Source organism: Labrus mixtus, chromosome 14 (assembly GCF_963584025.1).
Source record: "Labrus mixtus chromosome 14, fLabMix1.1, whole genome shotgun sequence".
In the NCBI taxonomy this organism is placed as follows: Eukaryota; Metazoa; Chordata; class Actinopteri; order Labriformes; family Labridae; genus Labrus; species Labrus mixtus.
Genome location: NC_083625.1, coordinates 17285732 through 17311425, shown reverse-complemented (window position 1 = coordinate 17311425; position 25694 = coordinate 17285732). Strand labels below are relative to the sequence as shown.

Sequence of the window (25694 nt, the reverse complement as noted above, 5' to 3'; positions counted from 1 at the left end):
TGTCAATTGCCGTTTTTACTGTTAAGGCGGCAGTGGCTCAGTGCTAGAGTTGGTCATCTCGGGGGTTTGATCCCCACCTCCTGTAGTCACATGTAGACGTGTCCCTGGTCAAGACATTGAACCCCAAATTGCTCCTGCTGTTAATCCAGCATCATGTAAATGGAACAGTATTGATGGACAGCTGGGCACTTGACAGAGCAACCTCTGCCATCAGTGAGTTAGTGGGGTGAATCAGTGAATGTGACTTCTTGTGCAATCAGAAGACTGGAATAGCAACATTTACCATTTAACATGGAGGAGGTGAGTTTTTTCATCTTTACTGCATCCAGTTGGGGGAGCGCTAAATGTTTTGGCTTCACTTTTGGATAGCAGTCATGTTGTCCATCTTTTCATACAGTCTGTGCTCTATATCCACATATTTTTGTTGTAGTGTCAGGAATTAAGCAGATATGAAATGACAGTCGTCTAATGCTGCTGCTTTCTTTTTTGTTTTCTTTTTTCTTTATCACCCAGCAGAGTATATCTGGTGGCCCAGGAAAGACAGGACGAAGTTTCTAATTGGCTTTGTGTGCAGGTGATGCTATCCAACTTCAAGCACTACAGCATCACCCGAGGAAAAAGAAACGAAAGTTGGAACCACATGAAGAAGAAAAGAAAACGTTAGTCATCTCAGAAAAATAACAACTGCTGTACTATAATCCAAACCTCCTATACCTTTACGACCTGGTTTGGTATGATGTTTCACGTCGATTTCATTCACCTGTTTCCTTTCCTCTGTTTGTTTTTGATTAGCTTTTAGGAAGTCATCTTAGTTGAACCTTTAATTTTGTGTCATTTTATTTAATCTTATAGTATATTTGTGTAGATGGATTTTGTTTGAATATGGGGGTCATAGCCAAGAATATCTGCAAGTTATGTCTTCATCTTTGTATCGGTGAGTGTACCAGAGAAACGATTGGATGTTTCATTCAGTCTTTCCACAAATAAAAAAGAAACTCGGTGTGGAGAGACTCGGAGAAAAAAAATCAGTTTAAAGGAAAATTTCAAGAGGGTATCTAAGTAATAAATCTTAGTAGCTGTTTTATTTCGTGTGATGTCGCATTGTTAACCATAATTACCTATTTTTGGGCAATACAAAGAGGACTCCAATATTTTTATGGTCCTTTTTTATAAGTGTTGTTTTTGTTGTTTAGAAATATATATATATGCTATAACAAATTTCATATAACTACATTGTGAATTCAAACTTGAGAAAAAGAAATGTAGCTGTACATATTATTCCAGTCACTGCATATAACCAACTCAGTGAGAGAATAGCATATTTTTGTGATGGTGTGTCAAAAGAAAACATGTTATAGCGTGTGAATAGAAGAAGAAAAAAAAAACTGTCAACAGTTATTAATCTACCTTTGTTTTGTGCTGGAAGACGACCCCAGAGACAGAACACACTTTTGCTCTGTAAATACTGAAGCTGAATAATTTTACAAGTGTCATACCAGCAAAATTTACAAACAGAGAGTTAAGTCAACACAGGTTTCAAAGAAATAAAGGAGCCTGACGGTATCTTTTGTTTGAACTGTTGAGATATCGGTATCATTTCAAAGAAGAAGAGAAAAAAAAAGACGATTTAATCCAAAGCACACTGTACTTAGAGGTGAAGATCAGAACTTGAATCAGGCATTTTACAGTGCTCTGTGCATTCTGACACTTTTATACTGAGAGGAACTTGTTAGTCGTACGTTCTTGTTTGTGTCATCCTGCTTGTTCCTGATGAATTTCTTCGGAAAGAAACACAATATCTGGGCTCTTCTGTTACGCGAGCCCTTTTAATGTAACGCTTGTTCTCTGAATCCGTTCTTTTTTGGAATGAATTAGGAAAAAGTCAACGTTTTGATACCATACCTCAGCCTTTTTGACTTCTGGCGTGGAGTCATTGGGCAGGTTTAATTTATTCTCGTGGTTAAAAACAGAATGAAAACACTGAAAGGTTAATAAAGCGAGTAATCATTGCACTGTGAGTAGTGAAGTACAGGCCTTTTTTTCCTATTTGCACATGTATATGCTGGCTTTTCAAAACGGCCCTGTGCTTTGGGATAGTATGAAGGATTTATGGGTTAATGTATTCTCGATGAAAGCGTTTGTGGCGTTGGAAATATAACTGATATGTTGCAGTGTACACTTGGATTTCTTTCTCTATTAGACCCACGTCTCATCTAAAGATACTTATACAGGGTCAACAGAGTACACTGAATGATTCACTATCTGTCGCTGCACCAGCTTTTACACAGTGTGTGTGCTAAATCATGTTACTCAAACAATTATTAATAATAATAATAATAATAATAATAATAATAATAATCATCATATTTTCCAGAGTGCAGTCCGTTTTTTAGAGTCATCCATGGAATGAGTGGTTGTTTTATTTTGAAAGGACTTTACCTGCTGCGGATGTTTGTTGTTGTTTTTTTATTTTTACCCCATTCTTGTTTGGTTTGATTTGATTTCAAAACAACCAGGTAAAGAAATATGCTGGATACTTTTACAGTAAATGAAACGAAGGTGTGATCAAGTAATAATTGAAACAGTAAAGAGAAAAAAATGACCCTTGTAATGTTTAAATGTAAAAGAAAATAAGAAATACAAATCTATAAAAAAAAAAAAAAGAAAGATGCTTCTTTGCTGATTTCAAGTTTAATCCGAGTTTCATTGATACTTTGTGGTTTATATATGAATAATTGTAATATACTATTAAAATGTACTGTGCATCCATTGCTTTCTCTCTTTCCATTCCCCATCCTCAGAGATCCTCCTTCTTTTTGTTGCTCATTCATGTATTTCATTAGTGTGTAAAGAAATCACAGTTAACTTGTAAACAGAGTGCTGTCTTTGATACCAGTGTAGTGGTCTTTGTTGTTCTCCCTTTGCTCTACCTCTCCTTTCCCTCATATCTACCCCCACCCCACCTCCCCACCCCATGCTCTTTTTCTATCTCCTGTAAGTACAACAAGTAGATGTTATATAGGACTCATTAATATAATACTCGTAGTGAATAGTGGATTTAGGACTCAGTCAAGATAGACCTTTATCTTAATGATCATGTTATTCAGATATTTGCAGACTCTTCTTTTCATAGAGGTTCATTGTAATTTATTCCCTGTATGTTTGACTTTTTTTAGTTTCTGCCACTCTCACATCGTTTCAGCTAACCAAAGCTCTCACGGTTGAACAATAGAGGAAGCGTCGCTCTAAGAAGGAATTGTTCACGAGGCATTATTTGGATCCCCACCCTTGAATGTTTTAAAAGGGGTGTGCCATACTACCTTAAATGCTAACGCTAGATATGCAAAACTTTAATTTTGGGTCATTTGTCAAGAGGGATACAAGCTAAAATCATGGAGAATAGATGTTATGTAATAAAACAGTCATAATTTTATAAGAATCATAGAAATGATTACCATAGAAGTCACAATATCAGTCACAGAGTGATGAAATAACTACTTTCAGCATTAGAAATGTCCCAGATCTGCCACATTTATCATAAAGCATACTCTGGACTTCATCTTTTCTTTCTCGGTTTAAAAATGTAGCATTATGCATTCTAATGATCTTCATCTTAATTGGGAACTGTTTTTAGTTTTTATCCGATATCAGTGCAGTCCACACATTTCTGAATGAAAGAGGCATTACTGTAGAATTGAAGTAAAAACTAGTGTTATAGCATCTACTGGGCAGTCTTAAGGAATATTTTGAATTCATGTTGGACCAGCACCATAAAGCTTTGACTGATGGCTAAGCCAAATAAAAGTAGCAAAGATTATATTTTCACAACCTGCAGCATGTCATCCTTCAGCACCTGCTGGATTCACATGAGCAGCTAATGAAACCTGTTCAAACAAATACATTCAGTTAAGTAGCCCAAACTGTGTGTACACTCCACGTTATTCTTCCAGTATCATAAAACAAAATGTAAGTAATAATGCAGTTGTTTCATTAATTCACCCTTTGAGCCCTTACAGTTGAATACTGGGACATTAATAAGAACACAAATGGACTCATTATATCTAAGAGACCGTCAGGTTGTTGGAAATAAAATCATTTGTAGATTATTTGTCTTGGAAAAAGAAATTAAAGTGGTTAAATAAAATCTAGGCTTTCCCATTAACTATAAGACAACAAAGAAAAACCGGGTTAATTATTCCAAAGATATATTTTCAACTCTAAATGCTTCAACTATTGGCACATTAAAGTGTGAAAATATCACATCACATCACAACACAACACAACCAATGGATAAAATAGGAATAATTAATTTCAGTTAACCCACTCACATAAACTAGTTGATTATTATTCTGAAGGGATAACAGGAAGTCAATGTCCAGTTCATTTTTTTCCTCGATTTATCTAAAATGATATATAAATCATTAACTGGTTCTCAAACGTCCTACAAACTGATACAAGAAGCTCATCCAGAGCTGAATTAAATTATCCACAAGTGCTCGAATATAGATTGATTTTGTTTGTTTCATTCCCTTGTGGCTCTTAGATAATGAACCCTCTTTGACGAGAGGAGAAGAAGTCAATCTTGAAACGGCTCATTTTCCCTCACACCATATGAACTCCGGTTGTTTTGTGATCCTGTAGCTTGGACTTTAAGGTAGCATGGCTCTGTTGCTGTAATTTCATTTAATCTCAAACTGACAGCAGTTTACAGCTGATGAATGTTACACATCTTAGTAGACTAGCTTATCCATTAGGGAGAGGGGAGGGGTCTTGGTTTAAAGAAAAAAAAAGAATCAAAAAATTAAAAAAGTCAACCTGAGAGGTGTTGACATTTGTAGTGTACTACCGTATCCATTTAAACTTGAATCTCGAGGCAAGTGCTAGGCAATGGCCAAACTATTTCTCCTTAGGGGGGAATTCACGCCCTGAAATCACACCGACCTGTGAGGTTTCTGTCTCCTTGGGTTCAAATCTGTTTTATGAATATGAAAAAGTAGAGACATCAGTCATGGACCGTTTCAGGCTCAGTTAGTTAGACCGGCTTTCATTGAACGTTTCTGAGCATTTATACCTTCAAAGGGTTTTTCATAGTGTTGCTGATGGTTTTAAACCAGACAGTGTGCCCTTATCTCTGAGAGATAGTGGATACTGTCAGAGTGACCACAAATTTAGTCTCCCAGCCCACAAAGTGACTCTCACTGTACACACTGTAACCATCGTTTATAGTGCTGGCTCTCTTGATAGAGGATAAAACAAAGATGGCTTCATGTTCACAAATCCAACTGAACTCCTCAAGGTGACAGAAAACACACAAGTTGAACTGTACTGATGTGTTTTGGGGTGAATTTACCCTTTAGTCCAAAACCATTGCCATCCCACCCATACTCATTTTTAAAGATAAACACACAATTGCAATATATATATATGTGTATAGATGAATATATACTTGCAATTTGCACTCATTTGATTAGACTGGAGACCTCAGCTGTATACAGATTTTTCCTCTCACACACACACAGGTTCATTATTAGTTTATGTTCACCCATGTCGTGTTGTGTTCAGAGCAGACAGCTCGGCCTGAAGGAGAGCCTGCAAGCTCTTCAGAGTGCACGGGCGTCAGTGTGTGGCTTTGCTGTGCTTCCATGTTTGTGCACGGAGCTCTCCACACTGCCGTCGGCCCATTCCTAACACTTGCCCCCTTTTTTTTATGTTAACCGACTTTTTATGGCGAGAGACAGACAGACTTGACTGACATCTGAAAGCATCTTTCAGGTTATCATATGGCTTGCTTAAGCCCTGTTGTAAATTATACTAAAAAGAAAAAAATAATAATACATGGATGGGGGTCTCTCACATATCAAATGTGGAAAGTCTAATTTTATATTTGTATTTTCAAATAATAATATTGACAAAAAATGTCTGTGAAAGGTTTCCATCCTCTACTGTGGTCCAGAAATTGATGTGTCTGTCTGGAAAATAAATAAAATAAACTGGATTGTTATATGACTTGTTTTCATGTTTCATTGTATTTTTATATGTATTTTAAAACATCGTATGCACTGTCCATTTAGAAAAGATCAAAAAATTCAACTGCAGTGATTCAATCTTCATAATTATGAAGAGAACTATTTCTTCAAAGAGGCTTCCCTTTTTATTTTTTAGGCATCTGCTGACATACCATAACTGAAAACTGTACATATATATATATACATATACATATATATATATATATATATATATAATTATTTTTTAGGTGTTGCATTTGCTAAAATGTATTCTACAAATGTGTTTTCCTTTAATGCCACATTTTCACTCAGCATTTCAGCTCCGGGATCCTCTGAGGTTGCTCTCAAGTCAGCAGGATTAATAGATCCTGAGCTCTAAGATGCATTCAGGGACCCTGTGAACAATCGTGCTGGTGTGTTATTCTGCTGCCCCTCAGTGGTCGCTCACAGCGCTGGGGAAAGAGATACAGCAGCATTTTCAGATGAGGATCACAGCATCCCATCAGTGCTTTATTTTTTCATCAGCGGCATCACATGGAGAGCATCAATATTAGCCGAGGCTCAGGGAATAAACAGGCTGAGGATGTGATGAGTAGATGAGCAAACAGGCGGCTGCATGACAGGCCTCTTAGAGATGTACAATGGATAGGAGGGAGATACACACACACACACACACACACACACACACACACACACGCACAGAAAGTCTCAGGGTTTACCTCTGATGTGTTTGTCACAGTGTTTGGAGAATTTCATTTCATATGTCAGAAACAAAAAATCTGAGTCAAATTCTGAGGTGAAGCAGAAGAATAAGTCACAGTAAAAGTATAAATAGTTTCCGCAACGTTCCCTCAAGAAATACTTTTTTTTGTATCTGTTTTCAAAATATTGTAAATGTTTCATTAAAGAGACTCCCGTATCTGGTAATGAAAACAACAGACAAAGACCATTATAATATTTAGATGCAAAGATTATTAATATGCATACATAATAATAATTATGAAAAGAGCTAAATCAATTTTAGTGCATTTCTGGAATTCTAAGAATGCCTTTTTTTGAATGTGAAGCATAATGTTTGTGTTGCATTTAAACTCGGGGATCAGGTTTTAATAATGCTTGTCAGGTAAGACCAACAGTCGGACAGCTTCATCACTCATTCAGACAAGGTGATCTATAACTCTGACTGAGATCAATACTGTTCCCAGCTCTGTTTTTCACAGCCGAGGCACTACGAGTTTTAAATCACACTGTGTGTGTGTTAGTATAATGAATGTATAATTGTCTGGACTATCGTTTCACTTTCACAGAAGATGCTTTTGATATTTGGCTTTTTTTTTCGTCTGACAAAGGATTGTGGAGCTCAGTCACAAGGTTTATGCGTATATAAATCTCATACAAACATTTTTAAAATATGGGTATTAATGTTTAAATAAATTGGACACTTACAAACATGTTCTGCCCCTTTTAATGGCTGCAGTTTGTCCAGCTGATTTTGGTCACTGTAGTTAGCACTCACCACCAAACACTTGATGCCTCCGCTGTCTGTGTTCTTAACTCACAGTCAGCCTAACTGGTTGACCTTTCCACTCCACCTGCCTTTAATTAAGTGCTAATTAAAAGTGCCATTATGATCAGAGAGCTCGGCTCTCGTCAGCCCATAATACGACGATTCAGGTCTTTGTTGGAACACTGCAAGACAATCAGGCGTCATTATGGAGCTAAATGTCAGCTCACTGCAGAAAAGGGGAAGCTGTTGTTAATGTGTGGCAGCAAAGTTTGTTTTGAAGACAAAATGTTGTGATATTTGAGCAGCAGGCACCACATTATGAATATGTATCGTCATCTGCATCTTTAATGGGTTTGTATTTTACATTTTTACTGCTTAACATTGAACAAAATCATACAATTTGGCACAGAAAAATCACCAAATACGGGCGTTTGGAGCAGCATGTCACCAGCTCATTTGAAGGCCGTATACCTCACACCATCCGCTCTGTGTAAATTTCCCATGGGTCTTTGCTAACAGGCTGAATGTGACAGCTCCTGGCAAACACAGAAACAAGCCACTGTGTGCAGAGGATGCAGCATGACAACAATGCTGCAGCAGCTGTGGAGGTGAAATGAATGAGTGCTGGTTCTAGAGGAGGGTCTGCTGCCTGAGAGGAAGAGGAGAGGGATGAAGAATACCTGGATGCCATGCATATTCATGCTGCAGGAGACCCACAATCCTCAGCCTGCGAGGACACTTCAGGGCCCCTCAGCATTTTTTTAACACTAATTAAGAGCCAGTCTGAGCTGTTGGCATGTTTAATTGCCAATTACAGGTAAGGTGAGCTATAGATGAAAATGACAGGTATTTATATGCTACATCAGCCTCAATAATCAGCCTGTGTTTAAACCTTGAAAATTGGACTGGAATGAAAGGTTGGGAAGCATCCAGGATCCTCACACAAGCCTGGCATTGTAGGAATTCAAGTGCAATAATGAGCAATGTTCAATGGATATGCACTTAATTGTATGTGCATCACTAAATTATCTCCCCGCACAGCCATGTAATGGTTGCTCCTCTTTTGAAGCGTAAAATTTTTTTGACAGAGCTGTGTAATAGAGTCAATAGTTGATGTGCAGACTGCTGTGGATGGGGGAGACGAGGCACTCAGGTGGCTGTTTCCTCGCAGACTGCAGGCCTAATGTAGCCTTTGGCATGGAAATTGACGTGACATTGATGGGCACTCTCCCGCCAGCAGAGAGGCACGCGCCTGCACAGCCTTCCAATTCACTAATAATTGCTGATTAAAAACTAGTTAAGAGTCCATGAAAACTCAAATGTGCATTAACCAAATGACCTTGTGGGAATGGCAAACAGGCAGCAGCCAAGAAAGCAGACGGCGTCATGCGTGGAGCCTCTGTCCCTGGACTGTTTCTGAGGAGGAAACAAACAGGAGGGCGCTGCCAAGACTATTGAGTTTCTTTCAAAATGAAGTTTAGTTGTTTCATAGACTTCATCTTTATCTTTTTCAATTATTATTGAGCTGATAGAACTTTTTTCCAAGAGGAGATTGTCAATCAACTTTGAAATAATCCAAAACTGACTGATGTGACTTAAAAATGAAATCACACAATTAAAAATCTTCTTCCATAGATGTAGATGTGGATAATCTAATATTGTCAAGAACAAGTATCTTTGTTTCTTTCAGATTCAGTCAAAGGACATCATCAATAAAATCTATGTTTTATATCACTGTTACTTCATCACTTTAGATTGAGCGTCTCCCTGCTCCTTGATGTTTGTTAAGATCGTGAAGTGTTTTCTTATTCTTCATGGAAAATTACAATGAAATGAAATGACTCAATAAAATGTATTTTATTGTGCAATAACCAAATCTCTAGGGGGTAATATAACAATAATCACTATAATTAAATATATTTCATTATTCCCCTAAAACAACATGTGATCATGAATCTGGAGATGAGTTAATCGTCTGTTCAAACTGTGAAGATCTTCTCATCTTTTCCCTGTAGATTGATCGTGTTATCACACACATTCAACACAAGGCTGATCATTGAACTGGAAGAAAAAGAAGAAAAAAAGAAACTTTTATCTCCAACATTTTTTCCACTCAAAGTAATTATGGCCTTCATGTTGTGTCCTGTAAGCTGTCTGATTTCAGCAGTATGAAGAGGCCATAAACTAACTGACACAGAAAATTCACATATTGTCTCCCTTTTCTCTCATATTATCCACCAGATGAGGCATTACGAGCTCACAAAGGCCGTCGCTTTTGGCCTCGATCACAGAGGATGCAGCTGTCTGTTCATTGTTCATCATCATTGTCTTCATGGATCTGATGCTGTGGAATCAATAGCTGCCTTAGAGCAAACTTGTGTGCAGCAGACTGGACTGTAGAAGCAGGTGAGACTGTCGATTATTACCTGAGGACAGAGAGAAAATACAAAGTGAAAGCCTTGGGGTGGGTAAAGATGTTGGTGTTGATGGCATGATTACTGGTGGATTAATGATCAGTTGGCTGGCTTCTGCAGATTCTGGCGTCACTTTCCAGCCTGTGGACTTTGCCTGTGAAAAATATTCCTCCATGCTCCTTGTGCTCCCTCTCCTCTGGCCTGCCAAAACTATTATGACAGCAATTAAATGGATGAGAAATGAATAAATGTGTAGGTGGGAAGAACGCTGACCGGTCAAGAGGCACACTAAAGCGAATGCTATATTTTCATACAACAGTTAGAGGGCTGATTCATTTTCACTTGACATATCAAAATGTTTAATTTAAAACCTGATGAGGATTATTTTTCATCATATTACAACATCTTTTTTGCCTAAATTATTCATAACTAAACTAGATGTGATGCAGACTAATGCAATTATTGCATTTTTTGCCATACATTTTGAAAACCAGTCAGAGAAATTGCCTCAAAAGGACACTTTGACACCTGAATTTTTAAGGTAAGAGGGGCATCACAGCACCGTGTAATCCATTTGTGATTTGTTATCTTCATTAAATGCTTCTATAAAGCATTGCTGTTAAAATACAAAAGATCTCCATGCTTTTTGAAGCAGATGAAAAGCAGACAAAATCAGTTTTAGCGCCTCTAAAGTCACTGCAGATACTTGAGAGAGAGCTTTAAGCCAAGCATGCATGAGAGGGAAACGATGCATTTCCACTGGTTAGCACTGCATACAGAGGTTTTTTTTTTTTAAATCAGACACAAGGTGATATGTGTGAAATCTCAAGTTATTTGACATTATATCTGCGTGTGAGAAATGTTCCAGAGATTTTCATAGGCAAGGTCACGCTCAAGGTCATTTTATATCTCATCAGGGAAATTTAATAAGCAGCACAGTAATAATCCATTTAATGCATGACTATTTAATGGATAGGAATTAAGTAACAAATTCAACACAAACACAACAGTAACAGCATAAAACACTGCATTATTCCTCCCCCAAAAATATAAAGCAGTTTGAGCAAAGAAACAATTGAATTTCCTGTAGTTACAGCTTAATGGCTGCAATAAAATAAGGTGATATAGTTTAAATTTCTTTAAGTATTTATTATGCTCTGTTTGTGATGGAGAGCGCAAGAGGCAATTCCAGGCTTTAGCAGCATGCTTTCACTATTTATGTTTTTTTTTCTTGTGTGTGCGTGCGTGCATGCGCATGTGTGTGTGTGTGTGTGTGTGTGTGTGTGTGTGCGTGTGTGTGCGTGTGTGTGTGTGTGTGTGTGTGTGCGTTTAGACAACACATGCTCTTATCAATCTCTGCACAATAACAGAAAACAATTTGCTAATGTTTTGAAAATAGCTTTCCCTCGCCCTGCTCCAGCATTGAGAGATGTATGCACAATTTCATAAACACAATCAGCGCGCTGAATGGTGGCACTGATATTCTGGGGGGAAAAAATCTCATTATTGTTCCTGAGCTATGGAAAAGCAGTCAATGGGCCATATCACACAAAATGCCCCCTCCTCCCCCTCTTCCTTAGCCCACCAGCACACAAAGCTTAATTTCACTAGCAACAAACAATATGCAGCAGTTTTCACAGGGAATATTACTGATGACCAAAAAGGAATCACGAGCGGGGCAGCTGCACCCTGCACAGCCTGCGGGCTCCACTGGTGGCTCTGCTGCTCAGATCTTTGGACGCACCACTGAGCACATAGTCTCTCTGAGTTTTGTTTTTTTCTTCATATATTTAAGCCCCAGTAGCATCATTACAGCTGCACTGTGTCATGTCTGATCTCAATAATCAATGAATCTCGATCTCTTTAGTGACCTGTGTCCTGGCGCCTGTATGGATTTACAGTCTTTTGTAACTCATTACATCTTCACCCTCACTCCTGAAGAAGCGTGATGAAGAGCGGCCTCAGAGGAAAGCCAGTAAACAGGAAATGAATGATCGGACCTGTGGGATTACATGCACAGAGACAGAGTGTAAGTGACTAGACAGACTAGGGAGGAACACACTCTCTAAGTCCGTGGGCCTAAATAAAAACAGCCTCAGTGATGGATGATGACAGTCCAGTGCATAATCAGAGGATTTCAATGAGCCATAATAAGAGCACATGAATCAAGCCGCCTTAACACAAGTGTCTAGGACAGCTCCTTTACATGGCAGAAATAATATATCCTGTTTGTTATTAATAATAATAATAATAATAATGAAAATAATATGACATTGGTTTTATTTAGCGCTTTTCTGAAAACTCAAAGACGCTTTGACAAAAACAGAAAACAATAAAACAAAACAAAAAACGACGAGGACAGTTCAACGAAGAAGTAATGTAGGGGGGGGGGAGTTAGTGGTTGTAGGCAGTGATGAAGAGGTGAGTTTTGATTGATTTCTTGAAAGAGGTGAGTGTGGGGGAGTCTGTTGTTCATAGTCTGGATGAGGGATTGTAAAACGTTTGAGGTGTATTTGAATGCTAGTGTCATTTTTTAAAAACAATTTGTCTCGTTGTACGCCTCCGCTAACACACTCTTCATGATGTAAATACAGCTCAGACATCACAGACAGCGGGACTCGCGCATCACACTCATTGTTGACAGTCATGACTCAGAGAGATTTTTACAGAGGATATACTGGATTTCTGCTGTATTAATGTGTAAAATGTTGCACATTCTTCCTTTAACCGTCTAACCCTTGATAGTGTTGGCATTAACTATATAGGTTGGTATCATGATCTTAAATCAGCTCATGCAAAGGTACATCCCTTTGGTTTATATCAAACTCACTGCTGCTAAATGTCCTCTTCTATAAGTTATGTGTCTGTAGCTCCGCCTGACAAATTACAATGTGTCAGCATCAAGATGGATACTCTGAAAACACACCAAAATAACACCACAGACAGAATGTGTCTTTCTCTAACAATGTTAAGGCTATATTATTGACAGAAATATAAGCCATGCACATAATTTTGCTTGAAGTAGTCAAACCAACGTGTATTAAAGGCTTTGAGGGTTCAGTGTGTCTAAGGCTCAGGGGGAACATTGGGTTCAGGCCTGCAGTGTTTTTTCTCTGACCCATGATGCATTTCGGATCACTCACAAACTCTGGCAGCACTTGACTGTGACATTTGATGATGTGAGGTTTGTGGAGATCATCACAGATCACTAAATGTCAGGAGCTGTCTGCTCACAGGTGATATATTCCTCTCAGAAAGCAGGAGATGCTCTCAGATGATACACTGGTTTCTCTACCTGTAAAGGATGGGCATCAGCTAAGAACTCGTGAAATAGTGAGAAGACTTTCAATAAAAAAGACTCAATAAAATTGTTTTTGACCTGTATGACAGAAAAATGTCAGCATGTGTCTTCAGCTGTGATTTACAAACCTGACCAAAAGAAACTGCAGAATGAGTCCACAGATTATTGAGCATTTTAAGCGTTTGTGATTGCTATTTCACTGGGACAGTTCCTGCAGTATGAAAATAAATGCAAAGTTAAGAATTTTTCAAAGTTTGATCCAAAAGGCAGCATGAGTTACTGTACATGACGTTGTTGAAGACGTTCTGCCTCTCATCAGATCAGAAATGAGGAAGCCTTTCAATTTAAACTTGACATTACCTCGACCTGAATGACTGACAAACATCTCCTACATTGAAAAGCTTTGTGTAAAATCACAAGATAAGATGTGTTTTTACTTATTTTACAAGTCTCCGTTTATCATCTTAGAACTCCTTAGAGTTATCCTAGTTTATCTTGTTCATCTCTTGTGACCCTGAGAAGGGGGAGCAGACCATTAGTTTGGGAAACCTCTGGACGAAAATACCAATTCCGTGCATCAATCAACCGTGACCAGCTACATTTACAATGCTGTTTACTTATTGATGGATCAGTATTAAAAAATCTCATAATGTAAAAAAAGGGTAAAATCTTCTGCTAATAATTTAAATATTGATACTTCAAACAAATGATGTGACCAAGTCTTAACCTTGAAGCTTGAATTGAAGGATTTCTGTCCAAACTTAACTGGTTAAATAGTAGAATAATGAAGTTTCATACGGTTTATATTGATGTCAAATTGGATCTATGTGATGGGTAAGTGCACTGTGCACATGTACTGTCCTTGTGTTGTTTAAATGGCTGAATTTGCAAATGTATGAAATCCTCTCAGCAGCAGTGTGACGAGACACTTTCATGCGTACTGGTGAGAATGCAGGTGGATTACATTTTTAATGACAGATGAGAAAGATTTGGTGGATTTTAATCCAGGGGCTCTGTATCTCAGACAGTTTTCCTTTTACTTTGCCAAAGCGGTCACCAAGGCCGTGCTCGTCCTTTTCACAGCAGTCGTGAAGTGAGAAGAAGTTCACAAACATGCGGAAACAAAGATGAAAACCTTTTACTGACCTTCCAGCATGACGGACAATCTGTACGAGCACCCAAGCACCTGACCATCAACCCCTGTGTGGCCTTAGTGAAGTACAGAGTAATCAAGGGAACACTGAAGAGATGGAGGTAACCACCGGTTCAATTCCATGACCGGGGTGTAAAAATGTGTGCGTATTTGTGGTGAGAATACGCCACCTGCAGAGTGTCAACCGCTCCAAGAATCATCCGAGCAATCACACAAGTCAAAGATTTACTCAGGATTTTAAAAAAGACAAAAAGTGTAAACACATTTGATGTGTAGATAAAATGATTTGAATTCATCCTTTTAAATGACACTGAGCAATTAGAATCGTGTGGCTCCATCAGCTGTTTTTCATCTCCCCAACACAGATTCAGTAAATGTTAAAGTGAATGAAGCAGAGGATAGACATTCAGTTAACTGAGGAAATATAAACACAAGACAGTCGACTAACAAAGGAAAGGGAATACACTAATAAAATATGATCAGGTGCAATACATATAATTCTGTAAAATCACAATTAAATGGATTTGTTTAGAGTGCAAAGACATGTTATGCATATTTTGATTTTAAACATGTTTCTTATGATCTATTTATACAATGATGTCAAGACATTTGACACAAAGTCTTTATTTTTTTAAATCATTAAAAAAGCCTTGAAGTGCAATATTCCCCCGTACAATACTCACCATTCATGAATATATGATGCACATATATTCATGATACATATACATATTTTTTACACATTTTTTTATACTTATTATAATTTTGTTTTGTTTTTATATTCTATTCTGTTTCATGTATTTATATTTCATACTAACCTTTGTCAAAGGAGCCTCCTAGCTCATGTTGTTAATCACTTTATTTTTTAGGTGAATTATAAATAAAATGACCTCTGACCTTAGGGAAAAGTTTAAAAAAATAATAAGAGATTTGAACATTTCGGGTCATTGAATCACAAGATGAAGAAAGCACAGTACACATCTGTCTGTAGTGATTAAGTAAGTGTTAGTCAACACTTCATCCACAAGGGGGCGTCTCTGGACAACAATCAGCTCCTCTGATCAGTGATGAGGAATCACAGTGTCAGAGGACTGATCGACCACTGAGGAGGAACGTTTTCTAACTTTGCTGTCGAGACAATATATCACGTCTGTGTTTTGAATTCCCACATTTGAGTATATGGTGTTTGTACCCCAGACTGTCTTCAGAACCGGTTAAGCCTTCATTTTTATTTTTATAAAAGGCATAGGCTATTTAAAATCAGACCAGGGGAGCTCCAGACAAACTGTATCTGTTGATATGTGCTTTGTTTTTATTAAACTACCAATATATTTCATTTACAGATTATACTGCGTGGAAAAAATGCCAAACATGAAGCACCCTCATCATTCCAAAGGTAACGCGCGCGCGCGCGCACACACACACACACACACACGCGCACACACACACACACACACACACACACACACTTCTGTGGCCATGCACATGTAAAATGAATCATTGGAAATAATCAGATATAGTCTTCTGACAGTTTGCTGACTGAACAGAATCAGATATGTCAGAAAAAAGCACAAACACCACACATCCAGATTTCTTCATGAAATTTGACATTTTAATGGAAACTAAAATTGTGAACACTGGAGGTTTTTTTTTTTTTAATTGACTCTATTACATTGTTTGGAATTTGAGGGTTATTATCATGCTTAAAAAAAAGAACATTTTAATGTGACACTTTTGTTAAATTCAAACAATAATTAAATAAAGCAGACTCCTCACTTAAAACCGTAAATGTCAACCTGTAAGACATTTGAGAAAGAAATGCTATTGCCTCATTTTTTTAGGGGGGGGAGGGGGGGGGGCTAAAGATGCAGAAGTGAGATAAAGAGGAGCAAACAAAAAAAATAAAATAAACATCAACAAGCACAACAGCCATTTTAGTTGACAGAGAAACAAAACAGAAAGATGACTCGGCACAACAGATCCCCTTTCTTTTCATGACTCAGTCCTGTGAAGACACACGTTGCTCTTGGTTACTTGACTTCCCGTGTGAGGGGTCTTGACCTCTGTATCTCTCAGGTGTCATTAAAGAAAACAAACAAAAAGCCCCCCCCCAAATTAAAACATTTTCCACTAGAGGCAATTTAAATGACACAGTTTTTTTTTTTAAGTTGAGCACAAACACGATGTCCAGCATTTCCCATTCCAGACGACTGATTAGTGGATGAAGAGGCAGCACTTTCGGTATTTTGTTTGTAAGATCTCTCCTCCATCACACTGTTAAATAACACCCTCAAAGTGACATTCAGCTGCTACAGTAGTGACTCTTCTTCACTTCAAAAACTGCTCCAAGCCCAGCGCAATGTCACAGAGCTGGTTATGACATCATCAACAACCCCTCCCCCCCACGTCTTTCTGTGCGTTTGCCAGTTAGTAGCTGAATATCTGAGTAGTGTACCTTAGGCGAAAAAAGCAGATCCAGAGTTTTTGAACAGCATGTTAACGCTTCACTCCCCTCACTACAAATAATAAAAAAGAGGAAACAGGAACTCTGGGATGCTCGTCACTCCACAACTACCTCAAGAAATGAATTCAAAGTAATTTGTATAAAATCTGCAGGAAGATAACTTAAAATGTATTAACGTGGGTGTTATTGGAGTCTACATCAGCCCTAATCAGTAACTCAAGTCATCTCAAACTCAACAAAAATGAGACATTGTGATTTTAGGTATCATTTATTCCTTTTAGTCTCATCCTACGTGTGCATCTACGGATAAATTAGGTAATACTCAAAATTAAAAAAAAACAAACAGAAGAAAGAAAACGTCTTGAAAAACGTGTTAAAACATCAATTTGTTAAATCAAATCAATTATGTGCTACTTCAGACATTAACTCAACACTGAACAGCCATGAGTTCACACACCAGCAAGCGGATGTCGTCTGTCCCATTCAAACTGATTTTGGCTTTAGGTCACATACATCTCTGAACACAAGCCAGGAAATATTTCAAACCCTACACAACACATACAAATTGCTCATCGCTTCCAGCTGCGTCCATGTTGCTTCAAAGAAATTAGGATTAGAACTTGAACAGCCTTGCAAGTGTTACAAAAACAAAGAAAAAAAATGGCACAGATATATGCTAGAAGCAGATTTTAAACAATCAAAATTGCTGTAAAAGTACTTTTTTTTTTTTCCACACAGGCACCGAACATGAAACAACAGGAGGGCAGCGAGGGAGGGGTGTGGTTGAAATATATGAGGAACTTGCATATAATAGGAAGAACTGACTACACACACATACCCACAAAATGACGAGGCCAAACTCGCAAACCTGGAAGCCTGCTGCTTTAGCATCATTGAGGTGATTGCACATCCTGAGGTGGAAATATAAAAAACTCCACATGATCAGGTGTTTCTATCTCAACACACCAACAGTCAGTCACTCACTTGCACCCCCCCCCCCCTCCCCCCTTCACTCCGATTACTGATTAACGTTCTAGGCAGCTTCAAGAACCTGTTTTTGGTATGCAGGCTACAATGCTAATAAAAGTTCTATCTTTAAAGATGCATATTCCACATAGCCTTTTTGCTGTAATAAGTGCTTGATAAAAGCACTCCATTCCTCCCTTGGGGTGGGAGGAAAGGAGATTCTCTGATTTCCCTGTGCAGGACCATCCTCTTTAAAACATGACAAAGTTCAAATATCTTCAAAAAGGTCGTAAGACTACAGTAACAATACATACAGCTCCATTGAATCACCCTGTTTAACATTTAGAGCCTCAAGATGCATCACTGCTGACTGATAAATTTGGCATTTTTTATGAGATTATGTCACTTTGTGTATCGATTAAGGGCAACAACAAAAAAAAAAAACTGTTTTTGTTACATTTTTGTTATGACAGATTAAATATTAATTTTCACAAGAACAAAAAAAAAAAAAAAAGTCCAAAAGCTAACAGGTGATATCTCCTTGAACACACTCGCTTCCCCGTCGGCCACATTGGACACATCAATTGTTCTTTATCAGAGGGCAGCATCTGATAACACACTCATCCATCACACGCTGTACAACGGAAGCCAAAACGAAGCATCTTTAAATAACAGAGAGCTGACTGAGATTAGTCATGGAAGTTAAATGTCAGGCTGCAGCTGCGACTTTCTGCAGTGCCGTCTCATCGGGACACAGTGGAGAGAAGTGTACTTGAAGAACAGCTCACCCTGACAGGAACAGCAATAATAAAGCAAGAGGTGCTTCACTATGAACACATGAAAAAGTAAAATCAGCCATCAAAGACGGCAAGAAAATATCAGCCTAGTTGACTAAAACATGGAGCAATGTGCTTTTTTTTTTTTTTTTTTTTTTCTTTAAACGGGGGAGATAAAAGGAAAACTTCGATTTTAAGAGCTCAAAATGATCAATGACAGCACCTTGCATGCCATGACGGTTCCCTAACAAGTAAGTCGTTTGGTGTTTTGTTGTCATAGTATCATATGAGACTCTATATAATAGGACTCCAATTCAACAACTCCAATTAAACATTACAGGACAGGGGACATTTGAAAAAAAAACAATATTGAACATAGTCATGGCTTTATCAACACTACCTGAGTTACATTTAATAATTCTGTATTTATTTCTTTTCTGAAAAGTAACAGCCCAGAGCCATTCTTTCGAGGAGTATTTCTTGTCAGTACATATAGATCTCTCTCTAGCAATTAAAAGATAAAAGCAATTAGTTTACATAAAGTGCTATTAATCCACACATTAACCAAATCATATCATCTAGAGAAAAGAAACCTGGACAGCTCCTTCGTTAGGTTGAACAAACTTGATTCTGATTTGGAGGTGGTGATGAAAAGGGATGTCACAAATGGCCAGTTAGCAGTTTAAGCTAATTTTGGGCTCTCTAGACTTAATTAGATCTTTCAGCATGAGCTCATTTTGCACTTAAAAAAATGTGTGCCACTAACTGATAATGCACCTTAAAACTTTTTTTGAACAAACAAACAAACTGCAGGTCACACCAGCATCTTGGGTGATGATTTTGTAGCTCCATATAACCCATTTTTTCACACAGCGTATGGATCACACGGTGTTATTGCACACTGCTTTGCAAAATGTTAAATGTTATCCACAGTAAAAACATAAACGTACAACTCATCTTCACATTTCAACAGTTTCAACAAAGTGGCTAGTCGGGGGGGGGGGGGGGGGGGGGACGACAACCTAGATTAGTATTGCAATTTTTGTTGTGTTGCTGTTATCTTTGCATGGCGATGAAGCGCGACCTCTGTCTCGTTCATTCCCACTCGTAAACATGCAGGAAATACAATGCCATAAGACAGAGAAGTAAAGACCCAACGCTGAGACAGAAATCAAAATCTAAGCTGTAAAATGCAACACATGTTCCTTTGATCAGAGGAAGTGAACAGTTTTTACAGACAGAAATGCAGGCAAAATAATCTGTATGAACATCCTGAGTCTTGCTGCTAAACAAATTGAACAAAACGCAGAAGACCTTGTTGGTTATCTTGCTAAAAAATGTCACATAGTACCTAAAGTCATGATTCATATTAGAAAGTTGTATGAATCTGAATTTAGGAATAGCTTCCACTGACCTCTATTCAATGTGCATGAAATGTATGAAAAGCTTTGACATTAAAAGGTTTTGCCTTCAGCAGAGACCTGATTTTAAAATCTTTAGCGCACCTGTAATAAACGATGAAATGAAGGGGCATAGCTTTCCTTCAGATGGGGCACTTCTGTACCTGTGCTCTGGGGTCATACTGCAGTGCAGAGTAACACTCATCATGTTAAGTCTGACGTAACGGTATAAAAGAAAAAGGGTTGAATTTTGAGGGCTCTGATTTCCCCTAAAGGCTTTAAGACAAGGTTCTCCCTCCCTGGATGGGGACTCACCTACGAGCTTCCACTGAACCTACAGTTTAACAGGCCTCCTAAGATCTTTAGTCCACAACTTCAAGGCATTCTTTGCAAAGTGTGGTCTCCTTTCCTCCACGATGAATTCTATCTTGCACACACGTGTGTATGTATAACGTCTAATGTATCTACAATGAACTCAATTGAATGCGTGAAGAAAAGAAAAAATGACTGAGGCATCCCAAAGTCAGACTGGCGGCCTCCGCAGTTCAACAGGATAAAGGCTTAGGGAGGTGCAATCCATGACACCTTCCTTTGTTGAACTTGAAACATCATCCTAAAGAGCAATGACAAGGGACACTCACAGCTCCAGAGTTTGCAAGTTTAACATGTTGGAGGCACCAATCAACCCCTTTACCATCCCTCCAGAGTGTGTGTGCACATTTGTCTGATGCCCCAGAGGAGGTCCGTTATTCCATCAACGATTCCAAGGAAAATCTGCCATGCTATACTATTAATGTTTTCACAGTTGTCACTTTCTGTCCCACAGGGTTTATGATTTCCAAGGTAGATAACCGCAGCACCCAGAGGAGAAGACGGTAAGTACTGTAGTCCATCTGCCTCACTGATCAGGTCCATCCTTGGCCTCATCATAAACCACTACTCTTTTTGGATCTACAGCACAAGGGGGGGGAGAAAGGGTACAAGGGTTAGATTATCCAGAATATGTTACACATGCAACAGATTCATGGGATGTTCCTTCACAATTCAGAATACCTTAACAACACTTTACATACATAGAAATCTGCACTTACGGCCGGGTTTTATTATAGCTCGAGGTTGAATATTTAGCTAACATAGCCTCAAACATTCCTGAACTCGTTGTGTTTGTGTTGATATCCACAGCCTTTCTGATATGAATTTTTCACTTGCCAGCTGGCACGGCTGCAGTACCGGGGATTGTACACCAGCAGTATGTCTCACACTCTCTGTTTGTTGATTACCTCAGGATGCTTATGTTTCCACTGTTTAGTGATCGAACAAATGTGGACTTTTGTTCAACAAGTGCTCGCTGTTATGTGATATCAGTCCATGATATATAGCAATCAGTCCTCAGTCCTCCAGAGGCATGCTTAGGGGATATATATATATATATATGCAGCCGTTAAGGTGCCATGTACTACAACTGGAGCTGAGCTTTATTTATAAAGGCTCTTGGATGACTTATAGCAAGAAGATGGTTACACATGAGCTGGGACCTTTGAAGCTAGTCATTTTTGACTTATATTCAGTCAAGGGATGCAAATATTCATACTAACTGATCTGAAGGACACATCTGAACTCAGTATAATCCACTCACCAGAAATAGATCAAGTGTCCATCTTTAGATTCATTCATTCATTCAGCACATTGCTCTCGCTTCAGCACATTTATGCCTTAAATTACTTCACGCATTATAATCTGAATGTTAGTAACTGGCATGCTTCATGAAGGTTTTTTTTTTTCTCACTTAAAAGAATTTATTCTTAACTCACAAAACATTTCTAATAACATTTAAGGAAAACCAAAAAAAGTTTAGTTTACCTTGTTTTTGCAAGTTAAAAATGCATTCCATTTCTGTAAGGAAGGAAAAACACATTAGTCTCACATCTACATTGAATGGTCAGCACATTTGCTTTTTCAGGAAATGCCATGCTGAATTATTAAGTCATACCTAAACATACATTGGGCAAATCCAAATCCCTTAAGACTTAATGTTGCTTAAAGTTATGAGCCTCGAGATTTTCAAAAACTCAACTTTGATACATTGCATTTTTTTTAACACAGTAATTTTTACATTCTGTAATTAATAATATATACATTATATATCATTGTGTATTTTTGGAAAACACCTTGCTTGCAAGGAATGCTTTACAGGAGATGATGCTGCTGATAATCATTACTGATTGCAATCTCATCTCATCACCATCACTAACCTCACTGTTTACTTCACACCCACATTGAAAACAGAGCTGCAGTTAATAGATAATAACCAAAACATCTGCTAATTTTCTTACACTGAGATCTATTAAATGCTGAGGCGAATACACTGGGCGAAAGCAAGCATACAAGTCCCTCCAACAGAGGCTTGTACATACTCTAACTGTTCATCATTCACATTTCTCAATTGTGGATTTTTGCATGGCAATAATTAAAGAATAAAGTAAGCAGCAGCAGCGGTTAGTTTATGAGTCACAGGCTGTAACTTAGCTAGTGTCACCAATAACCACTGGTTTTACCAAAGCACCCAGGGCAGTAAATCTTCAGAATTGCAACTTATATTGTTAGACAAAAAATAGAAAAAGAAAATAGAAAAGATAGATAAAAAATTACCTTTAGTGTGATAAGTGACAGCAGCTTTAACATCAAAGGATCCCAAGCTACACCTTCTGCCAATGTCTTTAGAGTGGGCTGGCTCTTTAGATGAGCCAAAAAACAGAGTGGTTAGCTGGCCCAGTGCAGGCTTAGCACCGTTGTCTTTACTGGGGGCCAACCCAGAAGAACCTGCACCCTTACCCTCAACTTTTGCCCTTTCCTGGCCACATGGCGGCAGCTTGTTTTCCTCCTCACTCATCACACAAGCAGGAGAACAAACATTATACACATTGCAAGGGGCACAAGTCCTTTTCTCTGGGTCCTGAGCCAAAGTGCCAGGCTCCAAGAATGATGGGCTAACATCAAAGCAAGGCTGGGCAGCTTTAGCTGTACCAGCCTGACACTCGCTTTGAAGTGTGACCACAGTAGTTTTGTCCTCTGTGGGCACCTGGCCACTTCCTCCCTCTGCCCCCAAGTTGGGCTCATTGATGAAGGAAAGCCCCCACTGATTCTGGAAGATATCTCCCAAGGCTTTCTGATTTGTCTGAGCAGCCGGCGGGTCAAGGTGACGAGCACTAGGGAGCACAGGTTGCATATTTAAAGGGTAAATTAAAAGAGCACACTTTCTAAGCTCCAATGCTTCTCCATCTACAGGACTAATTGTAGAGCTACAGTTACTTTCCAAAGGAGATGCTACATTCTCGCCACTTGGGATAGATGGGGCTGGTGGAATACTACTAGCAGCAGGAGCGAAGAAGGTACCCACTGATGGGCAGCCGTTTCCATTTCCAGAAACAGGGCCATTAGTAAAGCTAGCTGAGGTGATAGTTTTCATAGCAGACATAGGGACCTGTGACAGTCTAACAGGAGGAGGCAGTGCCTCTCCTCCACCTTGAGCTACTTTGTTGAGGTTTTCTTTTACTTTACTTGCATAACTGATCTTGGGAACAATTTTAGCACTGCTATTGTCCACAGGAAATACTGGAGGGGGCTTGAACAAAGTCCATGAGTCCTCTTTTGAAGGTGAGGAAAGCTTGGCTTTGTGCCTGTCTTCAGTCTTTTTACCAAAGGTGCCAACAGATTTGCCATCAGAATTTTTCCTCTGAGATTCACCCATTGAAGCCTCCGAGGCAGCAGTCCGCCGAGCTGAGGACTGAGCTTCTACTTTATTAGCGGCTTTGAAACCATCAAGTCTGGAAGTAACTCCCTTCTCGACTGTCTCAAGATTAAAAGCCCCGTGATCCTGCGTAGTGTTGCCCGGCTGCATTTCTTTGTCCTTTTCTCTTATTACATTATCAGAGTTCTTGGTGTTGTTGCATCTGGCCTTGCGTTTCTTCGGAGTAGTGTATCCACCTTCAGAGCCGCTGCCATCATTGTCCTTGCTAGAATAACCATTTGTTATTAAGCCACAGTTTACAACACCATTCTGAAGCAACACAGAGCCTTTCTTATCCAATGGATGGCCCTCATGATGATTAAATTCCAGAGCCTTGTCCTTGTCATTTTTTAGGTCCATATTCTTTTTATGGTCCAGTCCTTTGCTGCTCACTTTTGGAACAGTAGTGTACAGCTTTTGTGATGACCTCTGCTTCACATTTGTAATACTTGTGTGTCTGTTACCATTGCTGTTGGGGGGATGCGACATACCAACAGTATCAGACAGATGTGGATTCTTGTCCCCCTCCTCCTCACTGATGTTTACTTTCTTATTGCCTGAAAGAGGAAACAAAATTTGTTGAAACAGAAAATATTAAAAAAAAACCTTTCAACTCTGTTAACCTGTTTATCTACTACCCAAGGAGAAGCTAACTGCAGAGAAATGTATGTAAGAAAATCATGCCCCTGGCACTGAGAATTAAATGAATGTGGCCCTTGCTGTGACCACAGTTGCCCATCCCTGCACTAAAGCATGGGGGTCTCTGCTGTGTCAACGTGGGGCTTCTCACCAAATGGGGCTGCCCCTTAATGTCTGAGGGCACAGCACACAGAGGCTTACACACTGCCTCACTCTTATCACGGTTAGGTAGCAAACGTGTTGACATATCAGAAACGAAAGGTCGATGGATCACATTATATTGTGCACACTAAGTGGTCGTAATCGAGGTTGCTGCAGGACTTCACGTTGACTACACAACATGCAACAGGCCTGTCAGATGGAAGATAGCCTTAGCTAAATGTGACACGCTTGCCCACTAACACGCCCCGACTCAAAGCAATAGTTGACTGAACTACGAGATAGGTGTCTTACTCAGGGGGGAAACCCGACATGCCAGCTTGGCAAATCATCGTGGTTGTTCAAGAAAAAAAAAATCATTTTAACGCCCGATAATTGTAGCATTAGCTCGCAGTATTACAACATGGCCGACAGGAAACGGGAGCTCAGAACATTCCAGTGGAGCCGGCTCGTTTTCCTAAAGTGGACACAGACATGTAATGAATAAACCTTTTGTCTGCTGTCGAAGCCGAGACGTCATGCACACGAACACGATTCAGTCACAACACTTAAAAAAGGGGGCAGCTGGTTACTATGAAATCACTCAGCAAAAGACACATTTGGTGGTGAAACTAGCGCACAAGGTCAATCCCCGATGTGTCAAACCACCACCAGCGACAACTGTCACGCAACGTCAGCTAGCCGACAAGCTAACCAACTTGTAGTCCCAACAAACAGAGGCACTCTCTCGGTCTGACTCGTTTAGTACTCACCAGGTGCACTCATTATTTAATCACAGCGAGTTAAAGATTCTAGTTCGGGTACATATAGTTAAATCTACAATCGCGGTAAGGGTTATTATTAGTTAGCAGATGCTAGTTGGCTCGTTGACATTAGCTGACTAAGGCTAGCAAAGCGTTAGCTGACTTTTTTCCGGATGGCCCGACCTGTTTTCTTCGTCTGCGTTTCCTGATGCTGGCGCTGGAAGTGGCTCTGATCATGTTTTAGACACGGCGTTTGTTGAGTAGAGCTTCTGTCCTCTCCGTGGTGGTGGTGATATTGTCTGTCTTGTGCCCGATCTTTGGGCTGTTCCTCCATTGAAGTGTGGACTTGTTCCCCCCACTGTGCTTGGCTCACTGGGGTAAGT

The 25694-nt window shown here is 39.1% G+C and overlaps 2 protein-coding genes across 12 annotated transcripts in view; one reads left to right on the top strand and one right to left on the bottom strand.

The window, feature by feature from the left end:
- The window catches only part of msi2b (musashi RNA-binding protein 2b), a 264095-nt gene extending 258089 nt beyond the window's left edge, over nucleotides 1-6006 (top strand). For 9 of the 11 annotated variants that reach the window (XM_061055589.1, XM_061055583.1, XM_061055586.1 and 6 more), the window contains one exon: nucleotides 514-6006. In XM_061055589.1, coding sequence (XP_060911572.1) covers nucleotides 514-558 — 45 coding nt within the window. In that variant the 3' untranslated portion in view covers nucleotides 559-6006. The remainder of the gene's footprint in view (nucleotides 1-513) is intronic. The other 2 variants (XM_061055581.1, XM_061055580.1) reach the window with 1 other exon arrangement.
- Nucleotides 6007-19380: 13374 nt separating this feature from the next.
- nufip2 (nuclear FMR1 interacting protein 2) lies at nucleotides 19381-25694 on the bottom strand. Its single transcript, XM_061055577.1, has 4 exons — nucleotides 25495-25694; nucleotides 22633-24327; nucleotides 21844-21876; nucleotides 19381-20934 (listed from the first exon to the last, which is right to left on the bottom strand). Exons 1-4 carry the CDS (start codon nucleotides 25643-25645, stop codon nucleotides 20882-20884), a joined length of 1932 nt encoding a protein of 643 aa, XP_060911560.1. The 5' UTR covers nucleotides 25646-25694; the 3' UTR covers nucleotides 19381-20881.

What these genes read in the sequence shown, in the direction of transcription:
- nufip2 (XM_061055577.1), bottom strand. Translation starts at nt 25,645, where the DNA reads ATGGAGGAACAGCCCAAAGATCGGGCACAAGACAGACAATATCACCAC. An exon ending in AACGCAGACGAAGAAAACAG is followed by an intron (nt 24,328 to 25,494) that starts GTCGGGCCATCC and finishes TTCCTCTTTCAG; the next exon opens with GCAATAAGAAAGTAAACATC. An exon ending in TGTCACTTATCACACTAAAG is followed by an intron (nt 21,877 to 22,632) that starts GTAATTTTTTAT and finishes CCTTCCTTACAG; the next exon opens with AAATGGAATGCATTTTTAAC.